We start from the raw sequence: 24433 nt of genomic DNA, 5'->3' as shown, positions 1-24433 counted from the left end.
CAGAAGGAACTAATGAGTGAGTCAACTTTGAGAGGAATTATTAGAGGAGTGGGGAGCGAGCACAGCTGCAAGGACTAGATCTTCTGGGAGTCCTAGGAGTCTGCTCCTGGGACTGTGTTGTGAAAGGAGGGCCCAGAGCACCCCTAGAGTTGATTGCCCAAGAGAATCCTCCAGCCATGTCTCAGAGAGATGACTTTGACTGCTTGCCAGAGTCCATTTGTTCTTCATTCAGCATTGATATGATTTAATTTCATATTTCAACATTTAAAAATTAAGAGAAATTAAATGGTATTAAAATAAATCAGGCTCCTAGAGAATGAGCTGAGGAGAAGGTACATAAAGACAGCTAATCGCCAGCTTCCCCTTGATGGGTAGGCAACAAGGCAGAGGGAGATCAGCCCTCTCTCCCTGGGTCACTCCTTCTTCACAACAAGAATTAAATGAGATCATGTGAGTGAGAAGGCCTTTGTAAACTGTTGTCCCATAGTATCATTTAGTATCTGTTGAATGAATGATGCACCAAAAATGTTGGTTATCATCATACCACACACTGTGGAGGAAAAGTAAGGTGCCGTGAGAGGGCTATGATGGAGAGAAGGAATTGGGTTTAGAAACAGCCTCACAACTCAACTGCCATCCAAATACTAGTGGTCCTGTTGGTTCTTTTGAGTGAACTAAATTGCCTGCTCTCTGAGGTCATTGGCTTTAGTCATTTGCCTCTCTACCCCTAGGCTTCCCAGGAAGCTTGAAGTCTCCCCTCACAGGGGCATCTTTCCAAAATCACTTAATCCTGCAGATTTGGAATTGATCTACTTAACAAATACCAACACTCACACGACCAGGCTCCAGTCAAGGCTCTGAGAACACCATGATGAACAAAAACGACAAGTTTCCTGCTGCCATGGAGTTTACGATAAACCAGTGAACAAACGAAAACAGTGACGATTTCAGCAAGTGATATGTATATGCTGTAAAAAAAAAGGAAAAGTGATGTGACAGAGAGTGCTTGGGGGCAGGCATAGGATCACCTTTAGATGAGGTGAGTGGGGAAGGCATCTGAGACCTGAATGAAATGAAAAGTGATCTATGGGGATCTTTAGGTTAAGGGTATTCCAAGAAGAGGGAACAGTAAATGCAAAGGTCCTAGGGCGGGTGCATCCTTGGTGTGTTCTAGAAACTTCAGAGAACTCCACCTTAGCTGGAGTGGAGGGCAGAGGCAGCAAAACAAAGTGGTGGGAGTTAAGGACAGTAAGTTAGAAGTCAGTAGGGGGAGAAGGGTTCCGCAGGAAGAGAAGGTTGCAAAGAATGGCATGATCTGTCTGATTTATATTTTTAAAAGACATTTTTGGCTATTTTTTGGAGATTAGACTGTAAGAGATGAGGAAAGATGGGCAGCTATTGCAGGAGGCCAAGCAAGAGATTCAGTATTGGATCTCCAGTAGCTAGAACAGAGTCTGACATGTATTTGGTGCTCAATGAATTTGAGAACACGTCCAGGCAGAAATGATCTTCAAAGAACCTACAGCTGTGATAGGCATATAGTAAGTGCTTGACAAATACTTTTTTCATGAATCAATGAGCAGAATCAGGCTTTCTCATAGTCTCTCTAGGCTTTGAGCTCATCTCAATATTTTGGATCTTTTAAGAATACTGTCTTTTTCCTGCTAGCACTATTTTGCGTAGGGGCAGTGCGTTCTATGAGTTTATTTTCTTCTATGTGAAACTGCATTTTCGTTTGAAATAGACATGAGAAATCCAACCCACCACCTTCATGATGCTCTCAGTCAGAGTTCATAATTCCCCAGAACTCTTTGCTCACATTTAGATACCGATCTTGTGTACTTTTCTATGTCCTCCTCCACAGCAGGGACCAGACCTGCTTCATCACTGCATCTCCAGAGCTTATCAGTCTGGACTATTGAATCGACAAATGGTTATTACCTTGACTAGACTGAGGAGCACTCTGCGGTGCTTTGGTTGAATTCCAGGACCTCCTGCTCCCTTCCTGGAGGGCACAGAACTCTCGTTGGCCTCATTTGTCTCACAGTTACAGGACGTCCCTAAAGCTAAACAGGTATCTAAGTTCGATGGTTTTGTGTTGATTCCTTCAGCTTCCAGTTCCTTGGGCCTGGAGATCCCTGAATCAGGAGGAACTTGGCAGGGCCAGTGGGATGAAGAATGTGCCTTATGTGGTTTGGTCCTTGCTACCCTTCTTTATTCCTCTTTCACCATCATCTTCTGTTTCTAAGTGGTCCCAACATGTATTGATTCTCCTTTTGAAAGAGCTCTTAAATCCACACCTTCCTCAGCAGGCCTCTTCTCACTGCCTCTGTTCAGGTTCTGATCATGTCTTAGCCAAATGCCGAGAGACTCTCCAAACTCATCTTTCTATCTCTAGTCTTGTCCTGATTTCGTTCACCAGTTTCCACATCGTCATCACTCTAGGTTTCCTATCCAAAGGAAAACCAGTGATCTTGTCCCTCCTATAATTAAAAAACTTTCAGTGGTCCCTTATTGCCTCCAATATCATGCCCCAGTTCCTTAGCTAGGTGTCCAAGGCCTTTTATAAATTATTCCTCACTTACCTCTGCAGCTTCTCTCAAGTGCCCTGTCCTTCAGCCACAGTGTTTACCCTTCTTTAAACAGACGCTGCTTATTCAGGCTGCCATGCTCTTCAGCACGGGCTTTGTCTTACGTTTGTGTGAGACACATTGGCTTCCACTCAGTTAACTCCTTTTCATTCCTCAAATCCTAGATCTGCAGTTGTCTGGTTCATGAAGCTGGCCCTGATGATCCCAGGCAGTATGAGACCTGCCTTCTTCTGTGCTCTCTTGGCACATCGCTCATGCTTCCAAATATAGTACTAATTTTGTTGTAATTGTTTGATTTTCTGTCACCGTTCTCCAGTGAAGTGTGTGCTTCTCAAGGGGGATTATATCTTGTTCATATGACTCAAATTTGAAAAAGCTTGCTCACAGCATCCCTGACAGATGGGATGCTCCATTTGAACACTGCCAAGAGTGGGAGAAATCACTCCATATTATGCCTTCTATTTTTGTACATTTATTTGTGTATCTATTCATTCAGTAAATATACGCTGAGCACCTACTCTTTGTCAGACACTGATATAGGTGCTAGGGACACGGAAAGACCAAACAGATAGAAATCCCTACCCTCTAAGAACTTTTATTCTGATATTTTTGAGTGGGAAAAAAAATGAGTTGGGTACAAACAGAGTAACTTTTTCACCATAATTCAGTGAAAGTCAATCTGTTACGCATGGATGGGGTTTCATACAAATGCACACATCATGAATGAATGAGTGAATGAATGCATGAACAAATGAACAAACAAACAAAGAGGCCATGAGGAAGAGTGTGGACAGGTCAGCCTAAGCTATCATCACTGAAAAGGAAAATAACTGGAAATATGTCTTGCTGCAAATGGATGAGTAGCGTCATTTTTCTGTGAAGATAAGGGAATCCTGGATCTTTTATATTTCCTTAGTAAAAGTGTAAAACCAAGCAGACAGCAGGTTTAGGGAGAGACAAAGGGAAAATCTACTTATGTGGAATAGGGAGTTGATGCTGACCATCCTTGGCAAGGTATGAAAGTAAGTGAGAGTCCAGGAGGGTGGGCTGTTTCTCCAGTGCATAGAAAGGCTTTGTGGTACCCATTTGTGAGTCAATTCATGATACACCAAGAGTCCTTCTCCTGGTCCAAAGAAAGTCCCTAATGAATGGAATCCCTGAGATGCAAGTATCATAGTCAGACTATGTTCTTTGTCTTCTATCCCAGGATTCTCAACCTTGGCTATACCTCAGAATCAACTAAGGAAATTTTAAAGATTTTATTTTTCCTTTTTCTCCCCAAAGCCCCTGGTACATAGTTGTATATTTTTAGTTCTGGGTCCTTCTAGTTGTAGCATATGGGATGCCACCCCAGCATGGCCTGATGAGTAGTGCCATGTCCGCGCTCAGGATTCGAACCAGCAAAACCCCAGGCCGCTGAAGCGGAGCACGCAAACTTAACCACTCGGCCATGGGGCCGGGCCCTCAACTAAGGAAATTTTAAAAACCTAAATATCTAGGCTCCACTTGCAGAGAATCCAAAACTTAGGTCTGGAGTAGGATCCAGGTGTCTGTTTTTTAGAGCTCCAAAGTTATTTTAATGCACAGCCCTCTCTAGTCCTAGTTCCATTACTGCCTCCAACTTAGGGGATGACTTAAATACGGATGTGGATCCAGCAGTGGGAGAAACAGAACTTAAATTGGCAAAGCCCTTCCTCTTCCTATCTCTCTGGCCCATTCTCATTGTTTGTGACTCCCCAGAGCCGTCAAGGACTTGCAGAGGGAAAAATCTGCTAGCTTCCACAGAGTCTGGTAAACCTTAGAATCACAGAATCAAGAAACCTTTGAATCATAGAATTTTAGAGGCAGAGAGGAGATCAGAGGTCAAGTCCAACCTCTTAGCCCTATCAATAGAGTTTCACTGAGTGTGACCACTCATTGTTCTAAAAAATAAAAGTAAACAAATAAAGTTTCCCTGTGTTGAATTGAAACCCCTCAGGGAGTTTCCATAAGAGTGTAGAAGATGGACATGTAAACAAATAAGCCCAGGTCAATGGGTCAAGTGCTTCAGTGGTGATGAAGGTGTTAGAGGAACACAGGGGAGGAGGTGACTCATTTTGAAGGGAGGAGAAGGCATTGTCACGTGAGGCTTCCTAGAGGAGGTGGAGATTTCTGGGGCTCTAGGTGCTGGACCTAAGGGCTCCATATTCCTCCCTACTCTTCCACCATCCCTTTCATCCCCTGGGGTTGAAAAGCAGATTTTGGCATTTGACATATCAAGTTTCATGGCCCAGCTGTGCCACATCCCTGGCTAGTGGACCTCGGGTGAATTACTAATCTTTCACCCCAAGTCCCCTCTTTTCTAAAACAGATAACAACACCTGTCTCATTGTGGGGTCCTTGGGTTTTAAAAAGCAGCTGTAAAAGTATCTAATGCAATGCTGGCCGTAGAGCAGGTACTCAATGAAGAGATATGATTGGTGGTGGTGTCATTTTTTTTATGTCCTTGGTTTATATAAAGCATGAGGAGAGTGAGTCCAGTGCCCTGAACTCTCCAGTGGGCTTCCAATTCTTGTGTGGTAGTGCCTGGGAGAATGTCAGCAGGGTTCCATGAAGTTGTATGGTTTGGATGTCATTAAGGGTTTGAGGGGCTTCAGGGAAGGCAAAATATGACAATTGCATGAGATTCGAGAAGCAAGAACAGTAAAATACCATATCACATACTCCTGCAAGATTCTCTATATCATGAAGCCACGCTGCATTGTAGCCACTGCCCACGTGGTTTGAGGCAGCTGTACAGGGACCAATCTGAGAGCTTAGAGCAGAACTCGAAAAAGATGTTACTTCCCATGACATCATTGTAGTCAACTATTCCCGTATTTACTTGTTTCTTTCTTCCCTCATCAGAAGACAAACTCGATAAGGTTGAGGATGTGGTGTGGCTTGTTCATGACTGTGCTCCCAATCACTAGCACAGTGCTTGGCCCAAAACGGGTATTCAAAGAGCAGTTCTTCAAAAAGTGGACTTGATCCAAGGTGCTTTTGGTAAATCCAGAAGGTAGGCTCTCCTTGACTTCTTCCTGGGCCTCCTTTTCCTACCACCTTCCCTTAGCTTACTCTGGTATCCTCTGAGGTCAACTTGGGAGCCTAGATTCCCTGCTAGGCTCTCAAACTGCTCTGGGCCAACCTAACTTAAATGTGTCCCTTTGCTTCTTTGCCTTTCGAGAGACAGAACTGCCTGTAATCAAGGCATCTTTGTCTCTCATAGACTATGGAGATCATCCAACCCAACGTGAATTTTCTGGATGGGGAAGCTAGTGCCCTGAAAGGTTCAACTGACTCTTCAAAATCTCACAGCTCACTGAGGTACAGCTGGGAAGAAAGTTCTTGCCTCTTGCTTTCAAATTGGGGGCTCTTGCCCTGATCCAGGCTGCCTTGGAGTACACAGAGCCTCCAAGCTTGTGGTGAAGGCTACACATCCAGAAACACTTACCTTGCCCTCCCTGGGCCCTTGTTCAGGAGTCCCCAAACCCAGGGTACACCCCAAGCACAGTGGTTAACACCGTGTGCTCTGGAGTCATGCTGCCAGAACTCAAATGCTTATTTTTCTTTTGACTAAATGTGATCTTTATGAGCTGAAATTTGCTTATCTGTAAAATGGGCACAATGATAATAGTACCTCCTTTACTATGAAGATTCAAAAAGATAATACTGCATGGAAAATAGCATCGTTATGTTTTCCCCCTTGGATCCAGTTCCACTTGTGACAATCAAACTACCTAAGCAGCGGAGGGCACATCTTTCCTACTCTTGAGAGTGCGGGGAATTGAGTTCCTGTGTTCTGGGGGAGCATTGCCACAGAGAGGACTCTGCCCTGGCTCTCACCCCCTGCAGGCAGAGGAAGCACAGGAGACGGTGCAGTGTTCTTGGACTCGGGCGACGTGTCGGATCCAGTGCAGCCTGGCTGCACCTGAAACTTTAATGTAAATTGGCTGTGATGCCTGTGCAGGGGCCCAGATTTAGAAGCAGAGCAGGACGACTCTACTCAGCCTGGTGACAGGCCTGGAGCAGTGTTCCCGTTGGAGAAAGTAGAGGGCGTAGCAGGAGGGAGAATTTGCTCAGTCTGGCCTGGTGGCACTGTTTTATTAATGATCTGGAAGAGCAGAGGAACAGTAACTTTAATTAAATTTGCCAGTGATATTAAAAGATGTCAGGAGCTACTGCTGAGGACACAGACACCTTGCAGATGGCCCTGGGGGCGTTAGGAAAATAATCCAGGAAAGAAATGAGAGGCTGTGGGCTAAGCCAGGGCATCAGTTCAGCTGAGGAAGAGGAATGGGACAGAGGGTCATCATATGCAGAATATACCCTAGGCCCACCTCTTTGTCTGTGGCTCTTCTGTTTCTAGTAGATTTCTAACTGATCGTCCTGCTCTCATCTTGTCCGTCTTACAGCCGTCCTAAACCTTTTAGCCAAATTGGTTTCTCTGAAATACAAATCAGACCGTGTCATTCTCCTGTTTGAAATCCTATCATTGGCTTTTCACTGCCCTTAGGATAAAATCCCGTCTTCTCAGCCTGGCATGTAAGACTTGCTGTGCATTGAGTCCTCCCTATGTGTCCAGGCTTCTGGACATTCGTCTTCTGCCCCTCCTGCCTCACACTGATCTCCTTGTAATCCCATGCAAACTGAGGGCTTTTCCATGTCTCCGTGTCTTTGCTGGGGCTGTTCTCTTTGACTTGAATGCCCTTCCCACTTTCTTTTCTTTTTTTTTTTTTTTTTGACTAAAGCTCACTCATGCTTAAAGACTCATTTCAGGGATCACCTCCTTTAGAATGCCTTCCTGAATCCCCAAGCTGGCTCATTGCCTTCCTCGTGTTCCCACAACCTTCTGCCCTCACCTTCACTTATTATAGTAAAAGTTCCTATATGTGCAGCTATTCACCTCTGCTAGATTGTACTTCTAGGGCAAACCCTGTGTTTTATTTTTCATTTTGCCCACCAGCATCTAGCACCAGGCCTGGCAACTCACAGGCTTTTGCTAATGTTTTTCAAACTGGACTGATGGGAAGGAGCATCTTTGAGAGGAGACTGCATCAGGCAGGACTCCCTCAGTAAGCCTGGGGACTAGGCAACTCTACCAAATGGCTAGTCTCTCCTGTGACGGTGTGTGGGGCAGTCATATTGCTTCTAAATCCACAGGAGACTGGAAGCTGACTGAGGGGCATGGGTGTTCTACCACAAAGTGGGACATCTTAGTAAAACAGAGTGGTTAAAACCATAAATTTTTTGTCTTCTTTGTGAATTCCGGCTCTGCTACTTCCTTGCTTTATACTTGGAGTGAATGACTTTAACTAAGACTCAGTTTCCCAAAATGTAAAATAGGGATAAAAATAGTACTAATCTCATGGGGTTGTTATGAAGATTAAATGTGGAAGTACTTAACATTATGCACACAGCAAGCACTTATAACTGTTAATTACTATTATTGATATCTTTATTATTTGGGGTGGTTCTGAGGGTCTCGGGCTGAGTCATGTTCCTCAGTATGCTTTAGGACTGATTAAGAGTCTTCTAGAATCACGTAAGATCATTTGGATCTCTAAGGGGCTGGAGTGGATCCCCAGGAGGTTGAACTCTGTCTCAGTTGGTGTCTAGGACTGGGGCAATGGCACAAAAAATGACCACTAGCTTGATCACCAGAGGTGTCCCCAGTCTCTAACATCTCAGGCAGAAACCATTTCCTGGCAGGGCTGGAAAGAACAACTGGGACTTCCCACTTCATTCTCCACCTTCAATTCCAAAAACTTGGTGCAGGCCTTTACTAGCCACCTTCTTGCCTTATTTTCTTTCATCTTTTCTTCAGTTCATTTGTTTTCTAAGGGAACAGTCTTTCTAAACTGGCCTCTGATTCTGACCATGTGGTAGCAGATTCCCCATAAAAACATGTTGCCACAAGTGTTGGCGAGACTGAGGAGAACAAAGACCATGATCCTCCTTGATTCTCCTGGTGGGTAAAATAAGTAGGAGTCCTTGTCCCCCATTAATCAGGATAACTCTGCTACCGCAATATTCCATGTTCTTTGACTGCACAAGGCCAGCTCTCTTCCCTAACCTGTGGATAGCTCACCCCTTTGGGGTTGGCTAGCCCACACAGCTGACACCTCTTGTCACCATGTTGGCTCTTGATCAAAGAGCTGCTCCAGCTGTGCCCACATTCTGTCTCCTCCTGCATGAGGCTTATCAGAATCCACAACGTGTCGAGTTTTCAGAGGTCAAGGCAAAATGCCAAGATCCTTCTCTGTCTGCATTTCTCCAGGGTGGGTGAGTGCCAAACCTGTGAATGGGGTCACTGTGTACATCACAGACTATGAGAGCTTTTCCAGGCTTTGCGTATAGATGCTGGACATCTGCACCACCCCGCTCTTCCACAGTCAGCCCTGTAACCGTTTCTCTTCCGAGGGAGGCCAAAGCCCCAAGCACTTGCTGTGATGACCCCCAGCAGTTGGATGAAAAAGGAGTGTGGACCTCAGCACTTGGCTGCCATTCTGGGGAATATGAAACCAAGTTAATCCACAGAACCCTTTGGGAGGAAGGTCTTCATGATTACAGTACACACCAGGGCATAACGTGTCCCAAAGGGAATTTCTCTTTGAGTACAAGCCTTGGGAATTTAAAGAGGTCCTACATAGCCTCTAAAAATCTAATCAGGATTTGTCTATGAGATCTATGTATTTTTTTTCCCAAAACAAAAGTCTATAATTCAGATCATAATATGGCTTTAAAGAAGGCCGATGTCTGAGTGTATTAGTCTGCTCAGGCTGCCGTAACAAAACACCAGAGACTGAGTGGCTTAAACAATAGAAATTTATTTCTCACAGTTCTGGAGGCTGGGATGTCTAAGATCAAGGTGCTGGCCAATTTGGTTTCCAGTGAGAGCTCTCTTCCTAGCTTGCAGATGGCTGTTTTTCTGCTGTGTCCTCACAGGTGGAGAGAGATCTCTCTTTCTCTTCCTCTTCTTATGAGGCCACCGATCCTATCAGATTAGGACACTACCCTTATGACTTCATTAAACCTTAATTACCTCCTAAGAGCCCTATCTCCCCATACAGTCACACTGGGGCTTCGAGCTTCAACAGCTTCAACATAAGAATTTTGGGGGCATGCAGTTCAGTCCATAGCACTGAGGAAGCTTCCTTATTCCAAAAACATACATTTAATGAGCACCTACTAACTGACTACTTAGGACGCCATGATAAACAGAATAGACATAGTCTGTGCCTGTATGTCATTCATAGTTTAATGGGTGGGTTAGACATTAATCATATAATCTTATAAATACACATGTAATTTCAAAGTTTTATAAATGCCATGAAGGAAAAGTAAAGAGTCTGTTAAGAGAACATAACAAAGGGAGTGGACCATTTTTAGGGGTGAGGGAAAGTTTTTCTGAGAAAGTGATACTTAAGCTGAGATCTAAAGCCTTGTTAACAGTGGGGATACAAAGAAGAAACAGGCATTTCAGGCATGCATGGATGATGTCATGCGCAAAGCTCCAGAGGTGGAAAATGACCTGGGGTCATCCAGGACCTGATATGAAGACCATTGTTGCTGAAATGTAGTAAGAGAGAGAGTGGTAGGAGATGAAGGGGGAAGAGGAGGATGAAGGCGAGGCTTTGTAGGTCATAGTAAGCATTCTCATCTTTATATTAAGAGCTTCAACTAGGGAAGTGATAGCGTAGGTTTGGGTTTTTAAAAAAAGATGACTGTGTCTCTGTGAGGAAATAGAAAAGAGAACAGCAAGAGTTGAAGGGGCAAGTTTAGTTAGGAGGTTACTGCAGTAGATTCATCAGGTGTGGAGTCGTGGTGGCTTGGGCTATGATGGAGGGAGAGTTGATAGGATTTAGGGCTGGCTTAGATAAGGAACAGGAGGGAGAGGAAGGCTGGCAGACTAACACCCATTTTCTAACTTGAGGAACTGTGTAGATGGAGTGCTGTTTTCTGAGATGGGAAATAGTGGAGAAGGAAGAACAGATATGGAGGACCAGGACTTTAAATCCTGTAACTCTTGTACGGATGCAAATCAGCATTCCTCTGTTACTAAAAGCACCTCACATGGTTGTAGCAGAGGTGGAAAAATGGGCAAGTAGCTTTTTTTTCCCCAGCTATTGCTTGGCTATTTACATTTTCATTTCATCTGAATGAGGCAATGAATAGAAAGATGAGTCTGTTAATTACAGTTGAGTTTCTTCCTATTCTTCTGAATTTGTGCTCACCTTTTAGTGGTTTGAGGCTAGCAGATGAGGCTGCATTTCACCCCCAAATCTTGTCTACAGTTTAAAAAAAATTCTGAGAACAACTTGCATGGTTATTAATAGTGATTTCTACCACTTGGCCCTTTCAGTGTTTGGGTTTGAAATTTGAGCAGCTGACGATCTTCATCTTCCTGTAACTGGATGCCTAAACTGTTTCATAAGCATGTTTTGCTGCAGCGCTAAGGGCTGCCATGGACTGGGTCTTGGGCACAGCTTACAGAGCCTCAGTTTAGCCACCCTGCAGGTAGCATTCACTGAAGAATCAACTCTCATGACTTCCCAAGCAATCTCAAAATTACAGCTTGCCTTCAGTGTTGCATTTTGGGAAGGAATTTTTCATAAGCGGGCTCAATTGCACACGAAGCAAGGTGTTCTATTTTGGGGGATTAGCCCATGATAAAAGTTCAATTCAGTATGCACTCTTGCAAACCTGTGTTATGCAAGATTCTTGAGTATGATGACAGTGGGGTAAAGAAGGCTGAAAACCCTAGGAACAGTATAAGTAGTGATGAAGATTCATGTCATACTTGGCCTATGTTAAGTTGATTCTTGAGAACTCTCACAGATAGTGGGATTAGGAGACAGGACTAGAAGGGTATCACTTATGTTTCCATTACCAATATTCCCAGCTATTTTAAGCTATGTTTCAACTCAGTCTCCACCAGATGGTCCTGAGGACAGAGCAGCTATTCATGCCTCCCATTGACATCTATTTTTCCAAGTGAGAGACCGCCCCATATGTTAGTATAATATGTCACTCGAGGTGAAACATCAGTTTGTATTGGTGGGAACCTGCCATTTGCTGTCCCCGTTTTCCTCATGCCTTTTCCTTCCTCTCTGGTCTTTTCTAGGTCTCTGGCCTGTCAGGAGGACCATTGGTGCTGCAGTGGAAGCCGGGGGCTAAGGCTCGTGCATGGCGTGGTTAAGGTTACAGCCTCTCACCTCTGCCTTCCTCCATTTTGGGCTGATTACTTTTGTGCTCTTCTTGAATGGTCTTCGGGCAGAGGCTGGTGGCTCAGGGGATGTGCCCAGCACAGGGCAGAACAATGAGTCCTGTTCAGGGTCATCGGACTGCAAAGAGGGTGTCATCCTACCAATCTGGTACCCAGAGAACCCTTCCCTTGGGGACAAGATTGCCAGGGTCATTGTCTACTTTGTGGCCCTGATATACATGTTCCTTGGGGTGTCCATCATTGCTGACCGCTTCATGGCATCTATTGAAGTCATCACTTCTCAAGAGAGAGAGGTGACTATCAAAAAACCCAATGGAGAGACCAGCACAACCACGATTCGGGTTTGGAACGAAACTGTCTCCAACCTGACCCTTATGGCCCTGGGTTCCTCTGCTCCTGAGATCCTCCTCTCTTTAATTGAGGTGTGTGGTCATGGGTTCATTGCTGGTGATCTGGGACCTTCCACCATTGTAGGTAGTGCAGCCTTCAACATGTTCATCATCATTGGCATCTGCGTCTATGTGATCCCCGATGGAGAGACTCGCAAGATCAAGCACCTACGAGTCTTCTTTGTCACTGCTGCTTGGAGCATCTTTGCCTACATCTGGCTCTATATGATCCTGGCAGTCTTCTCTCCTGGTGTGGTCCAGGTTTGGGAAGGCCTCCTCACTCTCTTCTTCTTTCCAGTGTGTGTCCTTCTGGCCTGGGTGGCAGATAAGCGACTGCTCTTCTACAAATACATGCACAAAAAGTACCGCACAGATAAACACCGAGGAATTATCATAGAGACAGAGGGTGACCACCCCAAGGGCATCGAGATGGATGGTAAAATGATGAATTCCCACTTCCTGGATGGGAACCTGGTGCCCATGGAAGGGAAGGAGGTGGATGAGTCCCGCAGGGAGATGATCCGGATTCTAAAGGATCTGAAGCAAAAATACCCAGAAAAGGACTTAGATCAGCTGGTAGAGATGGCCAATTACTATGCTCTTTCCCATCAACAGAAGAGCCGTGCCTTCTACCGGATCCAAGCCACCCGTATGATGACTGGCGCAGGCAACATCCTCAAGAAACATGCAGCAGAACAAGCCAAAAAGGCCTCCAGCATGAGCGAGGTGCACACCGATGAGCCTGAGGACTTTGTTTCCAAGGTCTTCTTTGATCCGTGCTCTTATCAGTGCCTGGAGAACTGTGGGGCTGTACTCCTGACAGTGGTGAGGAAAGGGGGGGACACGTCCAAGACCATGTATGTGGACTACAAAACAGAGGATGGTTCTGCCAATGCTGGGGCTGACTATGAGTTCACGGAGGGCACTGTGGTTCTGAAGCCAGGAGAGACCCAGAAGGAGTTCTCTGTGGGCATCATTGATGATGACATTTTTGAAGAGGATGAACACTTCTTTGTGAGGTTGAGCAATGTCCGCATAGAGGAGGAGCAGCCCGAGGAGGGGATGCCTCCAGCAGTACTCAATAGTCTTCCCTTGCCTCGGGCTGTCCTGGTGTCCCCTTGTGTGGCCACAGTCACTATCTTGGATGATGACCATGCAGGCATCTTCACTTTTGAATGTGACACTATTCATGTCAGTGAGAGCATTGGTGTCATGGAGGTCAAGGTTCTGCGGACATCAGGTGCCCGGGGCACAGTCATCGTCCCCTTTAGGACAGTAGAAGGGACAGCCAAGGGTGGTGGTGAGGATTTTGAAGACACATATGGGGACTTGGAGTTCAAGAATGATGAAACTGTGTAAGTAACCTTTCCACAGTCTATCCCCTCCATCCCTTCTATCCTTCGGTACCACTCTTTAAAACTTTTCCTTATGTTTGTGTTAATGTTAAACTTTGGTTCCATCACAGGTATGCAGGATCAGCAGACACTACTGGCAGATTCTGCTTCCAAACTCTCCTTCAATTTTCTCACTTTAAATTGTTTCTGGGCAAGGAATCCTGTGGCAGGATCTCAGGACCTAGAACATTTTGTCCACTGAGACTCAAAATGGTGGCTGGTGGAGGTGCAGGGTGACAGAAGTTTTGATATGAGATTTTGGAGAATTCTTGTGACTAAGCAAGAGCTTGGAGACTGCTTGAGTCACTCCTCCCTCCTCTCCTCATGCCCTGGGCTTATATGAGCTTTGAAGCCAATCCTTTCCATTCTGAGAGAGTGATAACCCAATCAGGACATCCTCGAGAAAGCAGGTGGCATTGGCTTTTGTTCCCAGTACCATATTGCAGTTGTATTGTATAACCAGATTTCAGGCACCTCTTTTTCAATTTGGAAATTGAAAAATTGATTGAAACTTGGCACTCTCTTTAAATGCCCATAGGCTATTTTATGGTTCAAGGCTTGCCCAGTTAAGGTGAGATATGTGACTATGGCTTGGGTACTGGAAGTATCTTGGAGAAGCAGAGCTCCCAGAGCAGCAGCCACCTCTCTTTAGTCACAGGTCTAATCTCCAAAATCTGGCTAAGCAGGGAAGGAGAAGCCTCTTAGGAATTGTGGGAGGAAATACATCTTCTGTATGGTCATCTCTTTTCACAGTCCAGAATTTTCCTGAAATACTTCTCAGGTCGCTGCCTCATTTAGTCCTTTAGACACTGTGGGTATTGCCTTTCTATTACCTTTATCATTCTAGGGACTCTCCCCATTGAGTCTTCTTGTACTGGATGTTCTGTCCTTTTCTCAGATGGATAGCTTTGGAGAAGAAAGCAGAAGGACTTTCCCCAGGATTTGCAGCTTATGAGAGGGCAGACTGTCCAGGGTGGCCAAGAAGGATGGGAATGAGAAAGGGGAGCCTTGTCTCTGAATTCCTGCTCATGTCCACAAGCAATAAGCAGTAGCAGGAGAAGGTGTGGAGAGCAACAGGGGTGTATAGGAATGGGGGTGGGGTGTCAAACTACTCCCAGGAACATGCTCAAAACACTTGCAGTGGGAAATGAAAACATACAACTTCTAGAAGAGTGAAGGAAGGAACTCATGGAAAAGGGGGTCCATAGAACTGAGGGAGAGTTGTGACAAGTGCTTCTTCCAAGATTAGCCATGGACAGAGCTCAAAAGGGGTTGGGTTCTGTTGACAACAGAGCTTAGTGAGTCATACACGGGACTCTGCTCTTGTCCTTCCTCAATCCCTTCCTAATAATGTGACTTTGGGCAAGTCATTTAGTCTTAGCTCAAGAACTAAACTGCCTCATTGGTAAAGTGGGAATAACAATATTTTCCTTGCCTAGAGGCAAGGTTGGATCTTTTTGCAGTTCCTCCAAGCTCTAGGATTTTCTGAATGATAGACATAGGCCCTCAATGTAGGTCATATTTGCACTAGCCAAAGATGGAACAGAGGATATTGTCTCCTGAAGTGTAATAGCCATTGACAAATTGATTTATTGGAGCTGTTTAGTCATTTTTCTGGGAAGGATAACCATTTGTTAGCATAAGTAAAAACCTGTGCCTTCCAGAGAATACTATCCATTTATATGTGCTCTGGGGAGAGTATCTGTACATATCAATGAAGGACAGGCCCTTACTGGGAAGACAAACTCTGTGAAATTTCACGTATGTTTGTGGTCGTGTTGGTTATTGTCAGGCATTAAATGGCATGCTAGTTTTTGCTTACCATGAAGATTTCTAGCCTAAACTCATAAAATGTTGGAGCCAGAAATGACCTTAGGATATCTGCTAGAGTAGCGTTTCTCAAATTTTAATGTGCTATGACATAACATTAATTTGACAGACTCATGGTTCCTCTGATTCAGTACCTGTCTCTCAGAGGCACTGAAGGGTAGTCTTTGAGAAATTAGAGGCTTTCGTCCCAATTTCTTCGTCCCATTAATAATCAGTTGTGCACCTAGGATCTCTGAATTTGACTAAACCTTTCTCAAACCCATTTGCATTTTCAACTTGTATATTATCTTGGTGTAAATGAGCCTCCTGAATTATCACTTGTGGGTGATATTGGTTCTAAACGTATATCAACTTCCACAAGTTTGAGATTATGGTCCAGGTATTCTAGGGTTTGCTGAACACGTATATATTTCCATCTATTCTTTTGCATTATTTTTTAGATTTCAGTGGACTTTAGACTACCCTTTTGTTCTTCTTCATCGGAGAAGAATGAGTCCAAAACCTGCTAGTCTCTCCTCGCATCCCAGCCCTACACTTGCTATTTTAATTGTGATTTCACCCCTGGAAGCAGTATGATGTAGCAGGGCTCTAAGTACTCTGGGTTAGGATTCTGGCTCGACTACTGATTTAACCATGTAGTTTGGGGAAATTTTATTGACTTAAGAGATTACTTCCTCATTGGTAAAATGGGGATAATAATATCTCTCTTGCAGGGCTATTATGATGATTCAAGATGTTGTGCACAATGTTCTTTGTACATGGTATGTGCTTAGTAAATGAGGCCATTAATAGGACTATCGAAGAATTAACAATATTCTTCCGAAGACATGGTTGAGGTGACCAGGTTACTGGAATTTCTATGGGACCCTAATTAATAAGGTTTTATTAATTTATTAATAACCAGCACGTTTTTTGCTTACCATGAAGACTTCTAGCCTAAACTCATAAAATATTGGAGAGAGAAATGACTTTAGGCTGTCTTCTAGAGTAGTGTGTCTCGAATTTTAGTGTGCTATAAACCATCCAGGGATTTTGATAAAATACAAATTATGATTCAGAAGGTCTAGAGTCGGGCTTGAGATTCTGCATTTTGAATAAGCTCCCGGTCCCAGGATCAGGTCCAACTTCAGGACCTGGTCCCAACCTAGAGTTGAAAGGCTCTCAAGCTCTTGACAAACCATGAGACCTGGGAAGGAAAGTGGCTTTTCAAATGACTTGCTTAAGTGAATCATGAATGCTGGCTTTCCAGTTCCAAATTTCAACTCCAACTTAGCTAGAACCCAGCTCTTACCCTAAGACCCTGCTAATTACCATACTAATCTGGAAACTGAAATCGAAACCTTGTGTGATGCCTAGAACAGTTCTGCTTTCTAATCCTTCTCTCTGAGTAGCTTCATTTACCTACCAAGCCTGGTGTGTTGTAAATTCTGCTCTCACCGTATTCCTCTAAATCAAATCAGGTTGAAGCCAGGCCTATGCTCTATCAATAATATTGGGTCCTTGAATTCGCTCTTTTGGATTTACGCTTGACTTCTTCAAAGGTGTGCTTAGCACTAAGGTAGTATAGAAAAGCATGAACTTCGGAGTCTGACAGACAGATGTGAATCCATCACTCACCAGCTGTGTAACTTTGAACAAAGTCACTTCTCCTGAGTCCCAGATGTTTTCTTAGAATGATAGGAATAATGATATCTATCCTGCAGGGATGTGATAAGTACCACATACAAATATGAAGCAAATGCACCTTTAACACAGTGCCTGCTCATAGAAGATGGTCAGTCATTCAACAAACATTTATTAAGTACCTGCTACCTACTAGGTACGTTACTAGGTACTGGAGATAAAGAAATGAGTGAGACAAGCTGTCATTTTAGCTCTCAAGGATCTTATTCTCCAGAGGAAAGAATACAACATATGCAGACAAATCAAAACACATAGGAGAAGTGGTATGGCTGAGATAAGTTCAATAAAAGAGGTTTGAAAGCTCTTTGCTGTGTCTGTGATGCCACTAAAGTTTTTTAAGTAACCTTTGGTAAGGATGTAGTAGTGAAGTAGATGAAGTGGGTGGGGGTAGGTACATGATTACTTTAAACCCACGTTACGATAAACTCTTTTGATGTTCGAGAGGGATGCTATTGACATCTTCATGCTCTAGGAGAATCCTCTGCTTTGTGACTACCACTTACAGGACACGATGAGAATTATGGCCTTTGAGCCTGCTGCAGATGTTAACAAAACCTCACAGAGATATGGGTGCTGCCAGCATGGTAATGTCAGTCACTAAACTCGTGACTGGCTCCTGTAACCCAGGCTCATGACACATCTCTGCAAAATAGCAGATTATTGCAGCCCATGGACCTTTGGGGTCTCTGGGAAGAGAAAGCTGCAGATGTCAAATATGCAGATGCCAAGATCTACTGTCATTAAATAGCAAAGGCCGCCTTCAAAGAAGAATGGAATATTGGCTGTGCCACACATTTTCCAGCAAAATTAGGACGTTAAAGCTGGAAGGAATCTGATCTCCCATTTTTACAAATTATGAAGCTGAGATTCAGAAAGGGAAAGTGACTTGTCCAAGATCACAGAGCTGGATATGATAGAAAGTTAGGCTTGGAAAAGACTTTTTAGAGGGTACTGATTTAATGCCCCCTTCCTGGTTTGGACATTTCCCTTTCATTTTTATCCAGCAGAAAAATGTTAACTTTGGAAAGAACATTGAAATTCTTGGGTGAAAGATGCTCCAGAAGTGCAACTCCGGGAATATTATGTGACTATAATGTCTTAATTAAGAATAGTAATAATAAATTGTGGACTATTTTTAATCTCTCAGTTCACTTTGAGACTGTTCAGGAAGGAAAATTTTGAGCCCATAGAAATTTTTTTAAAAAATCCTTTATCTTAATGATCTCTTGCTGACAAAAGGTGACAAGCATAGGCTGGGACATCTTTTAGGTAATGCTAGCACACTGCAGACTAGACCTTGTTCCATGAAATAATGAAATTTTTTCAAAATGATGCAGGCCATTCTCTTCCAGGGGTGCTTTCTCTGTAAAGTTTCAACCCCAAGGAATCTTTCCATCAAAATCTATAAAAATCTGGAGTGAGGGGCTGGCCCAGTGGCGTAGTGGTTAAGTTCATGCACTCTGCTTTGGCTGCCCAGGGTTCATCAGTTCAGATCCCAGGCGCAGACCTACACACTGCTCATCAAGCCATGCTGTGGCAGACATCCCACATGTTATAAAATAGCGGAAGATGAGCGCAGATGTTAGCTCAAGGCCAGTCTTCCTCAACAAAAAGTGGAGGATTGGCAGCAGATGTTAGCTCAGGGCTAATCTTCCTAAAAAATAGAAAAAAGAAAAAACTAAAACTAAAAAAAAAATCTGGAGTGATCCAGGACACAGTTTGCACGTTCTCTAATTTAAGTAAAACACAGTAGGCTTTTTTAGTTTTCCTTGGCTCAGCAAGGTGTTAGGATAGTCTCTTTCCAGCCACTAAGGGAGATTATTTGTCTTGAGAATGTCCTTTCTGTGATTGAGAAAACTCACAAGCTGCAAGCTTCTTGAGAGGGGGTGTGGGGTGGAGGGAGTGATAATTGCCCCTTAGCTGGCATCCCTCCCTTTCTTTTTTCTTCCACCTTCAGTGCCTGCCTCCAGTAACAAGATCTCTCCCCAGCTTTAGGTAAACAGTCAGTCACCAGGTCTATGGCTTCATGGACCACAGTGGAAGCTGTGCACTTGTCTCAGATTTGTCCCGAAGAAGGGAATCCATATTTAATTATTGAATGGGGGTACTTAGCAGTACAGTGGAACATTTCAAGTAGGATTGTTCCCTCTTCTGCATCCAAAGGAGTAATTAAAGCCTATGTGGCCTTTTTAGCAGAAGCTTTGGATACTGTGCCCAGAAAGGCCCCACGTCCTGAAAATTTTTTTCTTTTCTCCTTAATTAGTGAAATTGTCAAAGATTATGTCAAAGAAGGACATATTCCAACCCTAGGATCCGTAAAGCACCCCAAGTCTGCTTAAACCTTACATGTCTGCAAAAATCTCCAGGACAGCGAGAGCCATGCTGGTGAATTTGGTTCAGGGTCTAAGGGTGCAGTATCCTCTGGCCACACTGGATCAGGCAACACCCCTCTGCCTTACTTGGTCAAGGACCATTTGCGGCAGAGCATCCAGAGTGCCGGCCCTGGTCTTCTCACCTTGGTCTGCCCTCCGGTATGAGAAAGCTCAGTGGTGCAGGGTTGGAGATTCCCACCTGGGAGAATGTCAGGTTGGTTTGAGGAGAAAGGCATACTGTGATTGGAGATGATCACATGACTGGCCAAGTAGAAACAAAACAGTCTTATCCTCAAAGTAGGCTCTCCTGTGCACTGCTTGGAATGATGCTAGTTGGGGCTTCAGGTGATGATAATAAAAGGATGCCAATGGAGATCCTGCCAAGGACCTTGCTTATTTTATCTCAACTTTTCTGGCTTTTAAGGTCAAAGTTTCCTCATTCACTCACAAGAATGATGGAAAGGGATACTTGGGCAAAGCAAAGTGGGTAAGTGGGAACTCTTCCTTGTTGCCCAATCTTTCATGAACATCCCAGATGTATTTGGATGGTGCATGAGCACTCATTCCTTCTCTACCCTTTGGCTGTGCCCTGTCAACTCAGTGAGGAAGATAGTAGAGATTAGAGCTGTGGTCTTCAGTTATTCAAGGTGTTATTTTCTTGTTGTTTTTTACAATAGAAACTAAGTGGTGCTTGCAGGACCCATCGGAAATCCTGGGATAGAGTCAGTCGTGTATAATTGATTGTTGGAGAAAGGGAACTCCTTGATCTACAAATAGAGCAAAGTCCCCATATTTAAATTCTGCCCAGTCCAGGAGCATTTTTCAGGAATCAGATACTTTGAGGATTTTGCTAAATGACCATGAAGGAAAACACTAGGTAAATATTCTCAGGTGACATGAAAGTTATCATTCATAGAAATAATATTCACACCTGTGCTGCCTACCAGGTACTCAAGTAGGAGATTACCTGGATACGGAGAGAAGTTGAAGTTGAAAGTGAAACTTATTCATTACGGAAAAATTTGTTTTTCTGAAAACTGAGTCACCACTAGGTATGTGTATATATTTAAGCTCAGCCGTCAATGTGGCACCATCCTTACCTCTCGAGCTAAGGATCAGCATGCCTGGACACTGCCTGGTTAATCTGGCCTGCCTGAGCACAGTTCACTTATCACTGGATGGCTAGGGCTCATGAAGAATCGGTTATTTATGATACAGACAACACTCTGTTGTAGGTTCTTTAGTTGGTACTTTCAAAGTGAGTGACATCTTGATGGTAACTCAATACTCAGAATATGGCTGCAAAACAAATTGTGGATTATGGATGACTAATACTGCTGTTGCTTCCTGGTAGTCCATATTTTTCCAGAGCTCTAGGTCTTGATTTGTCTACCTTTTGGTTTTCTCCTTGTGTATCCCGTGTGCTTTCTCCTCGTGCCCTCCACTACCACCTGATCCTCTCTTTCCGAGCCGTGTGATGTAGGATATACTCTGCTACCATCACAGGGCTAGCCATGGCCCTGGCTGCAGTCTTCATATGTGTTCATTTTATTTCCCTGCTCATACCTTACTCCCTGCTTGTATACTCTTTTCTTACACTTGCTCTGTCTTCTAAACATCCTCTGCTGCAGCATTTCTTTCTCTACTGTGGATGCTCCAGGCACTGAAGATGCTAGTGCTGTGGTTTCCACTCCTGCTTGCCCTCAGTGCCTTCCTCCTCGTCTCCTCTAGTCCTGTCTCCTCTTTTATTCTTTTTTTTAAATTTTTTTCCTTTTTCTCCCCAAAGCCCCCCAGTACAAAGTTGTATATTCTTCGTTGTGGGTCCTTCTAGTTGTGGCATGTGGGATGCTGCCTCAGCGTGGTTTGATGAGCAGTGCCATGTCCGTGCCCGGGATTCGAACCAACGAAACGCTGGGCCGCCTGCAGCAGAGCGCACGAACTTAACCACTCGGCCACGGGGCCAGCCCCTCCTCTTTTATTCTTATCCTATTCCCTATATCCCCCTCCTTCACACTGTTGGCATCTGTACTTGGGTTGCCTTCTGTCTACTGTCTGATCTATGGTTTCTGTGAATGATCCAGAAGGAGCTGTGAGTATCCCTTAAGAAAGCCTGTCACTTGGACAGAAAGAACTAGCATCACTGTAATACCAAGAAGACTGATATCTCCCAGGAAACAAACCACTCACTGTGGTGCTCTTTTCTCCTTCACTACAAAATGTTTGCCTGACTGTGTGTTAAGACAAGAAGGTAGGATTGTAAGGATCCAGCATAGACTGGAACTGGTATCAGAAAGCCATCAGAGGCTGAGGGAGCCCTAGGGACCACCTTGTCTTTCTGATGCTTTCCCTCTGGGCCACGTGGTCTCTGTCTCCTGGCGCCTCTGCTTCTCTCTGTGGCCTCCTCCGGTATTGCTTCTAACAGTCCTATCTCACAGGTCTTTTCTCCATATGTGCTTTCAGCTCCTACCTAGAAAGATCTTTCTATTCTTCTAGCTTGAATTCTCAAGAGAGTGAATCTGATTGTTTCCTTCCCACCCGCCCCCCAACTTCACCATGTCAGAGGCCACTGGCCAGATATGGGTTGGTTGCCCTATGTTGAGCCAAGCTCCTTCCCACCCCCAACCCAACAGTAAATCTGCCATAACTGGATGGTGGTGTGGAAAAATGAAGTTGCCTTGGGGATTCCATGGTAAGCTACCTGCTTAGGTAAATGGTGGGCAATGTCATTTAGAAGGATGTCCCAGGTGAGACAGTCATCTGTCACCTCCAAACTGACACAGTATATAAGGTTTACAGGGCCTCAGAGAAAGCACTGATTTTATAGTAATCTGTGCTGGGGCGGTAGGCTGGAGAATGGGAAAAATAGCCACCTCTGGAGCCCCCAGCCCTTTCAAATTCATCAAGCTGACCACAGACTCAGTAGCCAAGATGAAACTGGCCTCTGCCCAGGTCCACAGAAAACATTCCTTGTGGGTGATACTCAGTGGCAAAAATCTCAAGGCTATCAGGGTCATTTCTCTCTCTTCACCCTCTTCTGGTCTGTCCTTTCCAAGAGACTAGCGTCAGAAGATAATCTGCTATCATTTTCCGGAGCACTATTTGGTTACTGAGTCACTTTCAAAACCTCCCTCTTGGATTGGGTTTCCAGAGCAGCCTGTGTTCCAGACCAAGACAGAAAGCTTTCCTGCCACTCATGCTTGCCAGGGACAGAAGGACAGCCTTTCCCACCCCACCTCTCCACTGCTGGACAGCTGGTCAGCTGTACTTAACCGGAGCCAGCAGGCACCCCTCTTTATCTTTGGAGCTGTGACTTGATGCCTTTCCAGGAAACTCCCCAGATGCCAGAGTATTCTCAACTCCAAGTGGCACAGTGTGTGACTCTGTCAGGTGCCCATGTCACAGGGCACAGGGCTGGGGTGTAAAATAGGACTCCTTTTGTGTCAGCTCCAGTCAGTTAGTAGTGGCCGTCCAGGGGACCATCTTGGAAAGGATTTTTGAGGCTATATCTGGGCTCAACTGTGAATGTGAGAATAGGCAAAATATCTACCACTCTAGTCCTGGGATGGAAAGAACTTCATAAGATAAAGAAACTAGGAGTCTCCGTTTCACTGAGGTACATTAGCATGAAGTTGCCACTATCCGCCCAATATGGGCCACCCTTAATGGAAAAAACCCTTGAATCACTCTCTCCTTCATCCTACATAACACAGAACCTTCTGCTATTCCCTGGATGACTCCACAGGGATATGAATTCTCATTGGACACAAGAAGCAGATAATTTCCTTATCAGACCAGAATCTTCCAGAACCCCTGCTAACCTAGTGGATTTCATAAACTAGACCAGTAGTTCCCAGACAGCTTCCTAACAGTCCATTTTAATGATCTGCCCCTCCTCATGGGACCCATGTTTTAGAAGATTATTAGCTGAAAATTAATTAAATCTCCATTTTTTCCATGAAATATAGCAAAAGATAACTACTGTTACTACAATGAGTTAATTCCAGCCAAAGGAGAGGGAAATGGCATTTTAATTAACCCATGTGGACTGTTGGAAGAATATGTACTTTCTATTTTGGGGGTTGGGAGAGAATAGAATAAACACAGCCAAGAGCCGACTTTAAAAGGAACTAATTGATGTAAAATGCTTTGAAAATATTAGGCACTAATTGTTTAAAGTTGTTTTGATGAGGGTGACCCCATGGAGAGATCAGAAGGCTCTGGAGAATATATCAGAATACAGGGCACAGCGTTCATTACCTGATCTTCACCGTTCCTCAGACCTCAGGGAAAGATTACTATTGTTGTTATTTTCCTTACATAATAAAACTTCTAATGTTTATGTGAAAACATTAAAAAAGTATAAGGATTTTGTCATACCTTTAGGGTTAATATCATCACTTCAGATCAGGCAACATAGTCTAAGAAATATTAAGTAATTTACCCTAGAACACAGGGCTTTTAAGGGTAAGTATCAAAATCTAGATGCTCTGATTCTAAATCACGTATTCTTTCTACTATGTTACATATTTTAGCATCAGAATAAGGTTATGAAGCTGAAAGCAGCAGACTTTCTTCTCCTCATATGGAAGAAGCTAAGAGCACGTCCCACATCTCTTACTTAATGGCAAGAGTTGGCTTCTTCCCTTTTCAGTCAGGGGTAACTGGGCCTAGGGAATCTGGCAAGGGCCACATAAATTCCTTAGTTCCCAGCTCAGAAATCTGGATCCGTCACCCTTGACTGCTGCCTCAGACCCACCCTTGCCCAAGCTGGTGCACAGATTCTTTTTTGTGTCACTTCACCATCAGGAACTACCAACAGATGATGCTCTGGCCTGCTGCCTGGAAAATAGGGCAAGGCTGGCTCAGGACCAAGTGTTCAGATGCAGGGGGCCTCCTTTGATGCTGTGTCCATGGTGTCTAAGGACAT

At 44.3% G+C, this 24433-nt stretch overlaps 1 protein-coding gene across 11 annotated transcripts in view; it reads left to right on the top strand.

Moving 5' to 3' along the window:
• The window catches only part of SLC8A3 (solute carrier family 8 member A3), a 138927-nt gene that overhangs the window by 7011 nt on the left and 107483 nt on the right, over positions 1 to 24433 (top strand). For 10 of the 11 annotated variants that reach the window (XM_070513886.1, XM_014867220.3, XM_014867219.3 and 7 more), the window contains exon 2: positions 11737 to 13582. In XM_070513886.1, coding sequence (XP_070369987.1) covers positions 11799 to 13582 — 1784 coding nt within the window. In that variant the 5' untranslated portion in view covers positions 11737 to 11798. Of the gene's footprint in view, positions 1 to 11736; positions 13583 to 24433 lie in introns of those variants that run through there. The other variant, XM_070513892.1, reaches the window with a different exon arrangement.

Source organism: Equus asinus, chromosome 7 (genome assembly GCF_041296235.1).
Source record: "Equus asinus isolate D_3611 breed Donkey chromosome 7, EquAss-T2T_v2, whole genome shotgun sequence".
In the NCBI taxonomy this organism is placed as follows: domain Eukaryota; kingdom Metazoa; phylum Chordata; class Mammalia; order Perissodactyla; family Equidae; genus Equus; species Equus asinus.
Note: the sequence above shows the minus strand (reverse complement) of the source record. Positions and strands in the feature narration are given on the sequence as shown.